This window comes from Molossus molossus, unplaced genomic scaffold (genome assembly GCF_014108415.1).
Source record: "Molossus molossus isolate mMolMol1 unplaced genomic scaffold, mMolMol1.p scaffold_m16_p_1, whole genome shotgun sequence".
NCBI lineage: Eukaryota > Metazoa > Chordata > Mammalia > Chiroptera > Molossidae > Molossus > Molossus molossus.
This window is the reverse complement of record NW_023425344.1, coordinates 145,149,567-145,165,734: the sequence shown is the minus strand read 5'-3', so window position 1 is coordinate 145,165,734 and position 16,168 is coordinate 145,149,567. Positions and strand designations below refer to the sequence as shown.

The 16,168-nt window shown below is 40.5% G+C and overlaps 2 protein-coding genes across 2 annotated transcripts; both read right to left on the bottom strand.

Moving 5' to 3' along the window:
* Positions 1 to 4,973: 4,973 nt before the first annotated feature.
* Positions 4,974 to 5,933, bottom strand: LOC118643265 (olfactory receptor 10G2-like). The gene has a single exon (XM_036281266.1). It carries the CDS (start codon positions 5,931 to 5,933, stop codon positions 4,974 to 4,976), a length of 960 nt encoding a protein of 319 aa, XP_036137159.1.
* An 8,235-nt stretch (positions 5,934 to 14,168) lies between these two features.
* On the bottom strand, positions 14,169 to 15,122 carry LOC118615879 (olfactory receptor 10G2). Its single transcript, XM_036241156.1, has one exon. It carries the CDS (start codon positions 15,120 to 15,122, stop codon positions 14,169 to 14,171), a length of 954 nt encoding a protein of 317 aa, XP_036097049.1.
* Positions 15,123 to 16,168: the final 1,046 nt, after the last annotated feature.

The following is a 16,168-nucleotide window of genomic DNA, read 5'->3' as shown; positions in this document are numbered from 1 at the left end:
TCATTGGAGAAAAGGACAGTCTTTTTGACAAATGGTGCTGGAAAAACTGGATATTCACATGTAAAGAATAAAGCTGTGCCCTTAGCTAACACCATATCTAGTATAGTCCCTTCTTACCTATTATTATGCTTTCCATGATTTCAGTTACCCGTGGTCAACCACAGCCCAAAATATTAAATGACAAAATTTCAGAATTAAACAATTTTTTTTTTTTTAATCCTCACCCGAGGACATTTTTCCATTTTTTGTTCAGATAGAGTGGGAGGGAGAGAGAGAGAAACATCGACGTGAAAGGGACACATCGAGTGGCTGCCACCCACACAACTCAACCAGAGCCGGGGACAAACTGCAACCAAGGTACATGCCCTTAGTGGGAACCGAACCCGGGTCTCTCTGGACCGCAGGCCGACGCTCTAACCGCTGAGCCAAACCGGCCAGGGCCAGAATTAAACAATTTGTAAGTTTTAAATTGCACACTGTTCTGAGTGACATGATGAGATCATGTGCCATCCTGTTCCATCTTGGCCTGGACATAAATCATCCCTTTGTTCAGGGTGTCCACGCAGTATATGCTACCTGCCTGTTAATCACTTAGTAGCAGTCTTGGTTATCAGACTGGTTATTGGAGGGAGAGAAAGACCATATTCACATAACTTTTATTACAATATATTATTATACTTTTTCTATTTTATTATTAGTTATTGTTGTTAATCTCTTATTGCGCCTAATTTATAAATTAAACTTTATCATATATATAAAATCCCAGACTATATATGGTTTGGTACTATTCAGTTTCAGGCATCCACTGGGGGTCTTGGAACATATCCCCCATGAATAAAGGGAACTATTATACAAAAGTGAATGCAAAATGTATCATGGACCTAAATGTAAGCCCCAAATCAATTAAACTCTTAGAAGGAAACATAAGACAAAAGCTTCACAACATTGGACTCGGCAATGATTTTATGGCCATGACACTAAACAACAAAAGAAAAAATAGAGATATTGGATTTCATAAAGATTAAACATGGTTGTGCATCGAAAGAGTAAAAAGATAACCTAGAGCCCTGGCCAGTTTGGCTCAGTGGTTAGAGCGTCGGCCTGCGGTCCGGAGAGACCCGGGTTGGGTTCCCGCTAAGGGAACGTACCTCGGTTGCAGTTTGTACCTGGCCCTGGTTGGTCGTGCGGGTGGCAGCCACTCGATGTGCCCCTTTCATGTCGATGTTTCTCTCTCTCTCTCTCTCTTCCTCTCTCTCCCTCCCACTCTATCTGAACAAAAAAATGGAAAAATGTCCTTGGGTGAGGATACAAAAAAAAAAAAAGATAACCTAGAGAATGAAAATGAATATTTACAAATTGCATATCTGATAAGGGATTAATACCCAGAACCCTTAAAACTTTATGACAAAAAAACAAGCAACCCTATTAAAAAATGAGCAAAGGGCCTGGCCGGTGTGGCTCAGTGGATTAAGCCTCATCCCATGGACTGAGAGGTTCTGGTTTGATTTCTGGTCAGGGCACATGCCTGGATTGCAGGCTTGATCCCCAGTAGGGGGTGTGCAGGTGGCAGCCGATTGATGTTTCTCTCTCACATTGATGTTTCTATCTCTCACTCTAAAAAAATCAATAAAAACATATTTTTAAAAAATAGGCAAAGGAATTGAATGGATATTTCTCTAAAGAAAATATACAAACAAGCCCATGAAAAGATTCTCAACATCACTAATCATTAGGGAAATATAAACCAAAATTACAATAAGATACTACTTCATACCCATTAGGATGGCTACTATAAACACACACACACACACACACACACACACACACAGAAAACAACAAGTGTTGGCCAGAATGTGGAGAAATTAGAAGTCTTGTGCACAGCTGGTGGAAATATAAAAGGTACCACTGCTATGAAAAACAACATGCTGGTTTCTCAAAAAATTAATAACACTATTATCACATGATCCAGCAATTCTTCTTCTGGGTATATACCCAAAATAACAGAAAGCAGGGCCTCAAAGAGATATTTGAACACCCATATTCATAGTAGCCTTAGTGACAATAGCTAAAATATAGAAGAAACCCCAGTATCCATTAGTGGATATATAGATAAAAAAGTGTGGTATATACATACAATGAAATATCTATACTTAAAGAGGAGAAAATTCCACAATATGCTGCAGCGTGAATGAAACTTGAGGATGTTATGCTAAGTGAAATAAGCCAAACACAAAAAGACACATACTATATGATTTCACTTATATGAGGTACTTAAGAACAGTCAAAATCATAGAGGCATAAAATATAATAGTAATTGCCAGGGGCTGGAGGAAGTGGAGAAGGGGGAGTATTGTTTAATGGGCATAGAGTTTCAGTTATGCAAGATGAAAGGACTTGTGAGGATGGATGATGGTGATGGTTGCACAACAAATGTGAATGTATTTAATACCACTGAACTGTACACTTAGAACCGGTTAAGATGATAATTGTTATGTGTATTTTATCACAATGAAAAAGTCTGCCAAAAAAAAAAAAAAAATTGGGCTCACATGATCTTCCACCGCTAATTGAGTGAAAAAAAACTGTCAATAAATGAACACATTTACCTGATCCTTCATTTTCTGGAAAGTTATCGACACTTGTTCTTAACACTTGAGTTCTCTATTTCCAACTTCTCTTAAATGTTTTGTTGCTCCAGGTAAGACCAGGACAGATTACAGGGATAAATCAAGGTTATTTGCCTCATCCTGGCCTGGTTAGAAGGACATTGCATGATTAATTGATTGGCTCAATGACTGACTGACTAGGTGGCTTCCAGATCTTTGGCTTTTGGCATTATGATAATTGACCAAAAGCTTTCCTGGATGCTTTGGACAATTCAAATGCAATATAAAAGACTTTCCTGGTGCTGTTTTCTTTTTCTTTTTTAATTCTCACCCAAGGTATATATTTTTAAAATTGATTTTAGAGAGAGAGGAAGGTGGAGAGATAGAGAAATATCTATCAGTTGCCTCCCACATACATCCCAACTGGGGATTGAACCCACAATCTTTTTTTTTTTTTTTTTAAATCCTCATTCGAGGACATTTTTTTTTTGCATTTGTCTTCAGATAGAGCAGGAGGGAAAGAGGGGGGAAAAGAGAGAGAGAGAGAAACATCAATGTGAGAGAGACACATCAACTGGTTGCCACCCACATGACCCCAACAAGGGCTGGGGACAAACTGCAACCAAAGTATGTGCCCTTAGCGGGAACCGAACCCGGGACTCTCTGGTCCACGGGCTGATGCTCCAACTGCTGAGCCAAACCAGCCAGGGTTGAAACCACAATCTAGGTGTGTGCTCCCTCCAGAGACTTAACCTGCAAGTTGTTGGTATATGGGATGATAGTCCAACTAACTGAGCTACCTGGCCAGGGTTTTCCTGGTGCTGTTTTAATTTTCAAAAATTGTTAATTGAATGTTAATTAGGATGCGGTGAACTACTATAACAAAGTAATCCAATGACAAGTCAGTGGATTAAAGAAGTTAGAGGCTTATTTCCTTCTCACTTAAAATTCTGAGGTGAGGGTTCAGCTTGGCAGGTGACTCATCTCCACTTGGTCACAAAGTACTGCTGATGGACCTGGGTCCTGTCATATGGCATTCCACCTCCAAGCAGGAAAAGAACATGAAAAATTCCTGGGCCAGTTTTGAGGGCTAGGTCTGGAAATATCATGCATATACATAAACTCTCCTCAATTCACTTTGGGAGAACTTAGATATAGAAATACACTTGACTGCAAGCGGAAGGGACTGGGAAATGTTCATAGTGGGACAGTCACATGCTAGCTCAAGTTCTCTGACGAGGGAAGAAGTGAATGGAGTTTGGTGGCAGTCACCTATCTCTATCACAGTGCCTACTAGTAGATATTAGGGAAAAGGGAGCTGTAACACAAACACCAATAAAACATTCTTTCTGCTCTCCAGGGACTCTGATCTAAACTACAATACAGGCCAGCATATGATAAGTGTTATTCTACTATTCAAAGGACTATACGAACAGGGAGGAAGAGAGAAGTTCTGACAGGGAGAACTTCTTGTAGGAGTAAGAATTTTTCCTGGGCCATAAAGGAAGCATAACCCATCAATTTAACAATATGAAGAGTATTTCTGAAATAGGAATATCTTAAGTAAAGGCTCAGAGGCCCCCAAGTAAGGAGAATGTTTAAAGAATGGCAGGTAAATTAATGGGGCCAGGAGGGAAGAGAGAGGTAGAGATTTCGTAGGAGATAAGTTATGTTGGGATCTGATTGTGGGAGACTTTCAATTCCAAACTAAGAGGTCTGGTTTTATCTATCTATATTCAGTGGAGAGCCGGTGAATATTCACAAAGAGAGAAATCACACGCTGAATTCTATGTTTCAAAAAATAAACTCTGGTAGCAATATGGATGAGGGTGGAGATGACAAGAGGACCACTTAGAAAGCCAGAGAGACATTCCTGAGACAGAGTGAACAGAATTTGGTGAATTACTACATGGGAGATGGTAAAGAGCTGGAAGGAAACACAGACAATCCACACAGAGATTCACACCAAGTGTCTGGGCGGATAGATTTACTTTGACATGAGCAAAGCAATCCTGAACGTCTAGTGGCTTGGGAAATTAGGAGTGAAGCAAATGTACGAAGTGTGATGGGACGACATTATGCTAGTTTCCCCCAAATTTGCCTGAAATAATCCCCTCTCCTCCTAGATAGAGCATTTAGTCCTCATATTTGACATTTGTGTAGAATGTGCTTTCTTCTGAAAGATGGGTCATGAAAGTGTAAAACAGTTCTAGCCAATTTATTGAGGTTAAATATAGTACGAGAAGCTTCTTTCTAGTAGAATTACATTCAATTAAGCTTAAACTAACATCTGGTTGTTGAACGTTTGCCACATGCAGCAGTAGCTGAAAAGGGTGATAGCAACAAAGATGTAGGTAGTTCCTGAGCCTATAGTCTCTTATTTACACTTGCAGCCCCTCCACTTGTGATTCTCTTCAGAGCAGACTTCACTTCTTGGTTCCTCAGAGTATAGGTGAGGGGGTTCAGTAATGGAGTGACAACAGTGTAAAACACGGCCACTGCCCCATCCAGGGGGCTCTTGGAGCCTGGCCTGAGGTAGATGAAAATACAGGGGACATAGTAGATTGTGACCACGGTGAGATGGGAGCCACAGGTGGAGAAGGCCTGACGCCGCCCACCAGAGGTGCGTATCTTCAGTATGGCATGGACTATGTTGGCATAGGACAGCAGAATTAACAAGAAGCAACTGGCAGCCACTACCCCAATATCCACAAAGGTCACAAGCTCATTGACAGCAGTGTCCGCACAGGCCAGTCTCAATATTGCTGGGATGTCACAGAAAAAATAATCCACCAGGTTGGGCCCGCAGTAGGGCAGTTGGAAAGTCAGGGTGGCTTGGATACATCCATGGATGGAGCCAGCCACCCAAGTTCCAGTCACAAGGATGGTGCATAACTTACCATTCATGAGCATGGGGTAGCGCAGGGGCCGGCATATTGCCAGGTACCTGTCATAGGCCATCAAGGTGTAAAGGAAGCACTGGGTGCTGCCCAGGAAGTGAAAGAAATACAACTGAGCCACACAGCCGCCAAACGGGATCGCCTTGTTGGCAGGAGTAAAATTCAGTATCAGACGAGGAACAATGACCGAGGAGAGCCACATGTCCAGGAACGAGAGCACGCCCAGAAGAATGTACATAGGACGAGCATGGAGCTTTGGGTCAGCCCAAACGGTGAGCAGAATGAGCAGGTTCCCCAGCTGAGTCAGGATGTAAATGCTGAAGAAGACCAGGAAGAGGAGGGTCCTCAGATTTGGGGGGTGAGATAAGCCCAGGAGAATGAAATCTGTCACCACGGTGTCCAGGGATGTGTTTTTGGTGTTTCCCATGCCTTTTTATAGTCTGCTAAGATGAATGGTGAAGTCGGACAAGGGAAATACAACACAGGGAGGTGGTGAAGGAATGTTTTTGTCTGATTACGAGAGTCTAGGAGGTAAACAAAGGATTTTTATTTTAAGTAGAAAGCATTTGACATCAATCATTTAGGTTTGCTTGGCAAGACAAGTCCTCAGAGGCTGCTTACTTTCGAGGTGCCCCGAAATGTTTCTTCACTGGGAAACACTACATATAAGTGTTGAAAGCCAAGGCCTAGGGTTGTGTCTGAATAACAGTTTTAGTGCATTTGATGGATCTGTGCCCCAGGCGGGATCACAGAGAAGTGGATTCCCCTGTTATGGAGCAATTCAGAACAATTACTCCACAATTACTATCCTTATTGTTGTCTCTGACTTATCTTCAAAATATGTCCTTCCAAGATCTACAAGAACCTTTGTGATTTGACCCTTGCATATATTTCTACAGTCTCTTTTCCTTTGGTTCCCTCAGGGAACCACAGCTTTCTTTTTTCTGGACCTACACTTCCTGGAGTTGACCGGTTCGGCGTAACAGCCTCATTCCTCAGGATTCACTTTGGCTGTCACCTCCTTTAGGAAGAGTTCTCCCTTAGGAAACAGTTTTCTGGCAGATAAGAGTTTATATTATAAAAGGCCATTGCAGTACAGTGTGATAAGAGTTATTTGCATAAATGCTCATCAGTTTCTTCCACTAGGTTAAAAGCTCCTTTACAACCAAAACCTAGTCTCTTTTGTTCTTTTTATGTTTCTGCAGCACCTGCCCAGTGCTTGGCAACTGTAAGTTAATTAATAAATACCTGCTAGCCGACTGGTTAACTGAATGGATATTGCCAGTTCCCATGAATCCTGCAACCTGTTTGTTTGTGTGATCACATTTCTCATGCTTTATGTCACATACATTTCAGCAATGGGAGTCTATTCCCAGTGTAAACAAAGTCCAAGGCATTATCCATGCTTTCTGTTTGCTCTAGAATGTTATTTAAATGTATTGATTGACCAAAGTAGTTTAATGGTTTTGATGCTTTGGATTATAATAGAATTGATTAGTATCAGATTTGACCTTTAGTATGCTGTTATTTTAAGACATTTTTTGCCTTTCAACAAATGAGATTCTTAAAAATACTTTAAAGAAATTAAACATCTGAGTCAGATGTTATTTGAAAACTCCCTTTGATGAATAGTTTGTTCCAAAAGAATTTTCCCACAAAATAGTGGTTGTTTTTGTATTTTTACTTGTTGCTTTAACTTAACCATTTTATAACTCTTAAGAAAAAACAAAAAATTAAACTATATTTAGATTAAACTTTAAACAGAGATATGAACATTGATAGATCTACCACTAGAAATACCCTTTTATAAACACTAATCTCAAACATATTTAATCTTCATTATTATTTAACCTTCAAGCAAGTTGACTAAGTGTGCTCATTACTGGGAAAAGAAGAGTTAAGGATCCCATCCCTTGGTTGCTTGGTAATGCTGAATCTGATGAATCACTTATATTTATATTAAGTCTTTGCTCCTATTGTGAATTGACCTGGCTTTATTACCTCCCTCAGATTGGGAAAAGAAAAGATAAATGTTTAAAATTCAATTAAAAGAAGAAAGTTCCCAAGTCTGGAGAAAGACCAATTTAATTAAAAATTAATATGCCTACTTTTTAACTGTGTTGAGTAGAGGATGAGGCAAAGAAGAAGGTGGAGGAAAAGAGAGATTGAATACAATTTTCAACAAATTTATGTAACTTTTAAAGTCTGGAAATTAAGATTTTGCTCCTAGTGTGAATTGACCTGGCTTTAGGAATGTTTTTCCTCTTCAACTCACATGGACACGGCAGCAAAATCTTGGAGGAGACTGGTCTTTCTCAGGTAGAATAGCCCAACAGGTGAAGAAAGTGTCTTTCAGAGCATCTCCTCGGCTTGTGATGATGTGTGACTGGATCTGACTGGATCTCTGCTTTGGAGTGGAATTAAAGTCTTCTAAGGAATTGATGCATTGCCTATTTTAATAATCTATGAGACCTCTTGCCCTTGGAGGCTCTTTATAGATTGTGACTTCTCTACTTAAGTGTCTTAAATTTTGCATCAGTTATGTTATTGGCTGAATTTCCTTTGATAGAGTTTTTTTTAAACATTGTCAAGAGATTTGTAGAAAACTATTTACCTCTTAGGAGTTCTTCCCTGAAACATTTCCCCTTGAGACATCCATTCCCTTGGTCCTCATTACATTTTGTTTTGAAAGCACTGTGAGGGACAACATGCTCTGTTTGAATGACCTCCTATTGCTGTGATTCCTTTCTTTGAAATATTGTGGGATCACATGTTTACTCACATCATCTCCAGAAATGCATTGAAAATGTACTTAATTTTCAATAATTGAGCTAATCTTCTCTACATGTTTCTACCTTTCTGAACATTGATATAAAAAATCCATAAATTTAGGTCAGTGGAGTAAAATTGAGTCACTTCCAGTTTAAGGTCTTGATGATTCCATTGTTTCATGGCAGTAGAGACAAGGATGGTATCAAATGGTCGGCGTATTCATTGGATACTTGCTCTCTTTGTTGGGGTTTGGTAGGCAACTTGGACCATGCAGGTTAGGATTGACCCATCTGAAACTGTAGGGTGACTTCCTCCCCCACAAACTTATTTGAAATCAGTTGTGTGCTGGAGTGTGTTTGTACTGTCTTATAATGGCTTACTGTTAAATTTTCAGGAGTTTTGTGTTAAACTTGTTATTAAATTTAATGTACACTTTCAATTAAATAAATTACCTTAAAATGTAATAATATTCAAAACTCATTTTCTAAGTTTTTTACTGTATCTATAAAGTTATTAATATTTATAATATCTTTATGGTGGAAATACTATACAGTGGTGTACTGTCACATGCAATGATGTCATGTTGGAGTTTGAAGTTGACTGTGGTAGGAGTATTTAAACCATGAAAATGGGCAAACAAAAGCTTTTTTTTTCCAGGTGGGGGAGTTGGGGGAGTCAATTTTTAAACATTGCCAGCATAGCACAAGCTAGAATCTACAGTTCTTGTCCTTGGTCTCTGGTCTAAAAGTCACTGCACACAGTGGCGATTTTGCTGTGACTCCAGCTGCCACGCTGTCATTTCCCATACTTTCCTGTCTTCTCTGGCAAACATAACGAACATGTGCTCCAAAGTTGGAACATTGTGGAGAGTGAAGCGTCTGTGGACTTAAGGAGCGATGAGAAGATGAAGGCGAACTCCTCTCCATGGAACAGAAGAGTGAGGTCATGCAATGAGGTGGAAGGGGGGTCGAGAAAGGCATGTCCAGTAAGGAATGTCCATGAAAACACTGAATGGTGAACATGAAGAACTAAATTCTGGTATCCAATTTAAAGATTTTCTTTTTCTGAATTGTAATTCTTGTATGCTACCCAAAGTTTTTGATCTTTGTTAAACATTATAGCCTATACATTCTGTATATGTGAATTCCTCTTTCTCTACATCTGAGTACATATACTTATTTCTATGCTCCCCGCCCCATTTAAATTCCTCCACCAGCTAATTTTCGGTCATCCTTTTGGGATAAATAGAATAAGACAGACTTGGTGGTAGGAGCCAGGAAATAAAGGTAAAGTGGATTTTTTCATGCAACAACTATACTCAAATGTCTGGAGCATGTTCGCAATCCTACCGGGATGGAGTCAGTGTCCCTCGGGGAGTCAATTTTTAAACATTGCCAGCATAGCACAAGCTAGAATCTACAGTTCCTGTCCTTGGCCTCTGGTCTGAAAGTCACTGCACACAGTGGCGACTTTGATGTGACTCCAGCTGCCACGCTGTCATTTCCCATACTTTCCTGTCTTCTCTGACAAACATAATGAACATGGGTGGGCTTGAGAAGTTCTGGCATTTTCTGAGTGTGTGCTTGCTTGTACCTCTAATTTTAAACTTGTTTAGAATACTGTAACAGAGGGCTCTGAAAGTGAATTCTAGTATTTCTGAACCATGGATTGACAGAAAGATGGTCAACCTGTTCTCTCTGTCCCTCCCCCTTTCCCTCCCCAATCTATTTATCCTGTGGCCCTAAGGATGGAATATAGAATTTGTTTTTAGAGAAAGCTTTGTATTCAAAGGAAGGACTCCTTGGTGAGTACTTTTGTTTATGCAATAGCAAATCATATACGTATTCATTTTTCCCTGGAAGGCTCTAAAATTTGTGAAGTAAAGGGAAATGCCTCAGCTTGAAATATTAAGATTCCATTTAATTGTAAAATCTGTTATTATATTTATTAGAGGAATTATTTTGATATTATTTAAATTTTTTTGTGCTCCAAAGTTGGAACATTTTGGAGAGTGAAGCGTCTGTGGACTTAAGGAGCGATGAGAAGATGAAGGCGAACTCCTCTCCATGGACAGAAGAGTGAGGTCATGCAATGAGGTGGAAGGGGGGGCGAGAAAGGCATGTCCAGTAAGGAATGTCCATGAAAACACGGAATGGTGAACATGAAGAACAGTAAATTCTGGTATCCAATTTAAAGATTTTCTTTTTCTGAATTGTAATTCTAGTATGCTACCCAAAGTTTTTGATGTTTGTTAAACATTATAGCCTATGCATTCTATATATAGAAGGAAATACAGAATCCCCCATCCTATATGTGAATTCCTCTTTCTCTACATCTGAGTACATATACTTATTTCTATGCCCCCCCCCCCATTTAAATTTCTCCACCAGCTAATTTTCAGTCATCCTTTTGGGATAAATAGAATAAGACAGACTTGGTGGTAGGAGCCAGGAAATAAAGGTAAAGTGGATTTTTTCATGCAACAACTATTTTCTTAAACACCTAATATATGCCAGGCTCTCTTTCAATTTTTGGAGTGCATAACTGAGTAAAAGACCCCTGCACTCATGTTGCACATTATTCTAATAAAGATAGAGAAAGAATAGATCTTTTAGAAAACATGCCTTTGAAAGTATGAGGGAAATACCCTTGACCCTCAGTGGACTTCATTTTCTTTTAGAAGAAGAAAACTGAGAAGTATAAAAGCCATGTTGATGTCATGTGCTTGCTATAATTTTATAGCACATGGAAGGAGACTTGACTTGGGGTGGTGAACACACAATACAATATATAGATGATGTATTATGGAGTTGTACATTTGAAACCTCTATAATTTTATTAACCAATGTCACTGTAATAAATTCAATAAAATTTCTAAGAAAATGTATGATGTAAATTAGTTATAAGCTGAGTAAGGGCTATATAGTAAGACTACAAGTCAAGTTATCCAAAGAATCTGAATCTTTCAAATTACTCAAAAATATCTGGGTTCATAGTGGGAGACCCCATCAAACAATACTGAAAATTTGAATGGAGGATCTAACACCAAAGCAAACGATGTGTGGTATTAGCAAAAATTAAAAATTAAAATTCAAACACCTCATTGAAATGATTAGGGTAATAGAGTGTAAAAGACTTGCAGCAAATAGTGAATGGTAAATTAAAATGAACTGTACAATATCAACTACCATAAATTTGCAGACATGTAAGTTGTGAATATTTTCTTTACTCAGTTGACTATCCTCGTATTTAATTCAGCGACTATGAGCACTGTCCATAAGGACTTATGTAGGTTCATTGGGATCTTGTTTTCATACCTATTTTCCCCTAAAGTGTTAAGTTTCTGAAACCACATGATTTTCAACCACAGAGATTTTCAAGAAGGAGCATCACCCCTCTTTCCATGTCTGGCAGTAGAATTTCTCTCTTCTAGCTGACCGAGCAACTGCTTCCATTTCCACCTGGAAGAAAGTTGGGTGCTAGGGCTGGAGCAAGTCACCATCAGAAGGTAGGAATGAAGCTGTGTAGAATGTCAGATGTCCCACTGAAAGAGCAGTAGCTGTGTACAGACTTGGGAGTCAGAAAATTCTACATTCAAACCCTGGCTCTACAGGGTGTTCAGATGAAAATCTCACAGCATAAAAGAAACATAGAGCCCTGGCCGGTTTGGTTCAGCGGTTAGAGCGTCGACCTGCGGTCCGGAGAGACCCGGGTTCAGTTCCCGCTAAGGGCACGTACCTCGGTTGCAGTTTGTCCCCGGCCCTGGTTGGTCGTGCGGGTGGCAGCCACTCGATGTGTCCCTTCACATCGATGTTTCTCTCTCTCTCTCTTCCTCTCTCTCCCTCCCGCTCTATCTGAACAAAAAATGGAAAAATGTCCTCGGTTGAGGATAAAAAAAAAAAAAAAAAAAAAAAAAAAAGAAACATAGATTCTCAGGAATGGGAGGAATTTTAAGCGCATCTAATTCAATGACCTACTGTGTATAGAGTAAAGCTTCCTGAGCTCTTATTTTTGAGCATCTCGGCTTTGTTTCTTTTTTTTTATCCTCACCCAGGGGCATTTTTTTTTTTTCCCATTTATCTTCCGACAGAGTGGGAGGGAGAGAGGGGGAAAGAGAGAGAGAAACATTGATGTGAGAGAGACACATGGCCTGGTTGCCACCCACACGACCCCAACCAGGGCTGGAGACAAACTGCAACCGAAGTACATGCCCTTAGCGGGAACCTAACCTGGGACTCTCTGGTCTCTAGGCCAATGCTCTAACCCGCTGAGCCAAACTGGCCAGGGCTCTTGGCCTTGTTTCTTTGAGTATGTGGGGATGAATCCAGCTTCAGTGTCCTTTGACTTGAGAGTGTTGGTGCTCTCTGTACCCCTCTGTGTGAGTAAGATAGAACATCCTATTGTCCAGTTATTTTCTAGTCCTTGTGGTATCTGTGTAGTTTCCAGAGCCATACTGATACTCAGATGTCTGGAGCATGTTCTCACTGTGTCAGTTAAACTCTCTTTAGTTCTAGTTCCTGGAACAATAAACCAAAAGAATGGTGGTAGGGAATACCCTGATCAACATGAGTATACCCTATCTCAGTGGTGAACTGTTCACTGTTACATAGGTAGCTCAGGAACACCTAGATATCTATCGTGTGTCATTGCTCTGGAGGAGAGGACTTGGGGAAGTAATGTGCCCCTTTTTCTCCCAGCTCTCCTAATTATCCCCTCCTCTGTCTTATCTGGTCTAGGGATGGTTAATAATTTGAGTGTCACTAAGCCAAAGGTTACTCAACTTTTCCTTGTGGTGCCCCATACAACCATATCTTTGTAAACAGTCCCTGTGCAAAGAAACCCTCCTCAAATTATCCTGTTTTGAGTGGACCATCTATTTTCTCTTGGGAAATCAGTACCATTCATATGGCTTAAGAGTTATTTGCATGTGTACTCAGGGATGCAGGGCATTGAAGGAGGTCAGTTGAAAGAAACATAAAAGATCCTCATTAAATCCGAATTTTTAAATTTGGAGGGCATGGTTTGACACTCTTCTAAGAAAAGTCCTTAAATGTTTGGACAATATGAATTTGGATGGCAGTGTATTCCATATAGAGGAGAGAGCTTGCGCGGTGACAAGCAAGTATTGGGCATGCGCAAGGATTGGCAGTAAATTAGTGAGGATGGGAGAGGGAAAGAAGAGTCGATATGTCTTGGGAGATAAGGTTTGTGGGGTCCAGATAGTTTTTGGACTTTAAATTCCAGATTAAGGAGTCTGGTTTTATTTTACATTTATTGGAGAGTCCTACAAATTCTATGTTTCAGAAGGATAATCTTAACTGTGGGGTGAATAAGGAGGAAAAGGACAAAATATTTTTTAGGAATCAAGAGAGGCATTCTAAAAGTGAAGGGGACAGAATTTGATGTCAGAGCACATGGGAAGAGTGAGGGATAGGAAGGATACATACATGACTCAGTATATTCAAGTTCAAGTGCATATAAATGTTAATGCCATGCAGAAACAAAGAAACAGAATTTATAGAAGTCAAGGGTTTAGGGACAAAAAGAATGAAAAGGGGCTAGGGCAACACTATGTCATTTTCCTCTCTTTTGCATTTTCTGGCATAATATAACTCTGAAGAGGCTAACACATTCTCATTCTATTCAACCTCTGACAAGGCATTTTCTTATACCACAAAATAGAGGTGGTGGAAGTAACATATCCATATATGTAAACAAAAAATGTAAAAAAATTAACGAGATGAAGAGATTATGAATCCAAACAGTGCAGTAGTTTCTTCTGAATAGAATTAAGTTTAATTCATTAACAGTTTGTTGAACGTTTGCCACATGCAGCAGTAGCTGAAAAGGGTGATAGCAACAAAGATGTAGGTAGTTCCTGAGCCTATAGTCACTTATTTACACTTGCGGCCCGTCCACTTGTGATTCTCTTCAGAGCAGACTTCACTTCTTGGTTCCTCAGCGTATAGATGAGGGGGTTCAGTAACGGAGTGACAACAGTGTAAAACACGGCCACTGCCCCATCCAGGGGGCTCTTGGAGCCTGGCCTGAGGTAGATGAAAATACAGGGGACATAGTAGATTGTGACCACGGTGAGATGGGAGCCACAGGTGGAGAAGGCCTGACGCCGCCCACCAGAGGTGCGTATCTTCAGTATGGCATGGACTATGTTGGCATAGGACAGCAGAATCAACATGAAGCAACTGGCAGCCACTACCCCAATATCCACAAAGGTCACAAGCTCATTGACAGTAGTGTCCGCACAGGCCAGTCTCAATATTGCTGGGATGTCACAGATAAAGTAATCCACCTGGTTGGGCCCACAGTAGGGCAGGTGGAAAGTCAGGGTGGCTTGGATAGATCCATGGATGGAGCCAGCCACCCAAGCTCCAGTCACAAGGATGGTGCATAACTTACCATTCATGAGCATGGGGTAGCGCAGGGGCCGGCATATTGCCAGGTACCTGTCATAGGCCATCAAGGTGTAAAGGAAGCACTGGGTGCTGCCCAGGAAGTGAAAGAAATACAACTGAGCCACACAGCCGCCAAACGGGATCGCCTTGTTGGCAGGAGTAAAATTCAATATCAGACGAGGAACAATGACCGAGGAGAGCCACATGTCCAGGAACGAGAGCACGCCCAGAAGAATGTACATAGGACGAGCATGGAGCTTTGGGTCAGCCCAAACGGTGAGCAGAATGAGCAGGTTCCCCAGCTGAGTCAGGATGTAAATGCTGAAGAAGACTAGGAAGAGGAGGGTCCTCAGATTCGGGGGGTGAGATAAGCCCAGGAGAATGAAATCTGTCACCACGGTGTCCAGGGATGTGTTTTTGGTGTTTCCCATGCCTTTTTATAGTCTGCTAGGATGAATGGTGAAGTCAGACAAAGGAAATACAAGTCAGGGAGGTGGTGAAGGAATGATTTTGTCTGATTACGAGAATCTAGGAGGTAAACAAAGGATTTTTATTTTAAGTAGAAAGCATTTGCCATCAATCATTTAGGTTTGCTTGGCAAGACAAGTCCTCAGAGGCTGCTTACTTTCGAGGTGCCCCGAAATGTTTCTTCACTGGGAAACACTACACATAAGTGTTGAAAGCCAAGGCCTAGGGTTGTGTCTGAATATCAGTTTTAGTGCATTTGATGGATCTGTGCCCCAGGCGGGATCACAGAGAAGTGGATTCCCCTGTTATGGAGCAATTCAGAACAATTACTCCACAATTACTATCCTTATTGTTGTCTCTGACTTATCTTCAAAATATGTCCTTCCATGATCTACAAGAACCTTTGTGATTTGACCCTTGCATATATTTCTACAGTCTCTTTTCCTTTGGTTCCCTCGGGGAACCACAGCTTTCTTTTTTCTGGACCTACACTTCCTGGAGTTGACCGATTCGTCTAACAGCCTCATTCCTCAGGATTCACTTTGGCTGTCACCTCCTTTAGGAAGAGTTCTCCCTTAGGAAACAGTTTTCTGGCAGATAAGAGTTTATATTATAAAAGGCCATTGCAGTACAGTGTGATAAGAGCTATTTGCATAAATGCTCATCGGTTTCTTCCACTAGGTTAAAAGCTCCTTTACAACCAAAACCTAGTCTCTTTTGTTCTTTTTATGTTTCTGCAGCACCTGCCCAGTGCTTGGCAACTGTAAGTTAATTAATAAATACCTGCTAGCCGACTGGTTAACTGAATGGATATTGTCAGTTTCCATTTATCCTGCAACCTGTTTGTTTGTGTGATCACATTTCTCATGCTTTATGTCACATACATTTCAGCAATGGGAGTCTATTCTCAGTGTAAACAAAGTCTAAGGCATTATCCATGCTTTCTGTTTGCTCTAGAATGTTATTTAAATGTATCAAAAAGTAGTTTAATGATTTTGATGCTTTGGAT

Coding starts and splice junctions, on each gene's coding strand:
- LOC118643265 (XM_036281266.1), bottom strand. CDS start 5,933: ATGGGAAACACCAAAAACACATCCCTGGACACCGTGGTGACAGATTTC.
- LOC118615879 (XM_036241156.1), bottom strand. CDS start 15,122: ATGGGAAACACCAAAAACACATCCCTGGACACCGTGGTGACAGATTTC.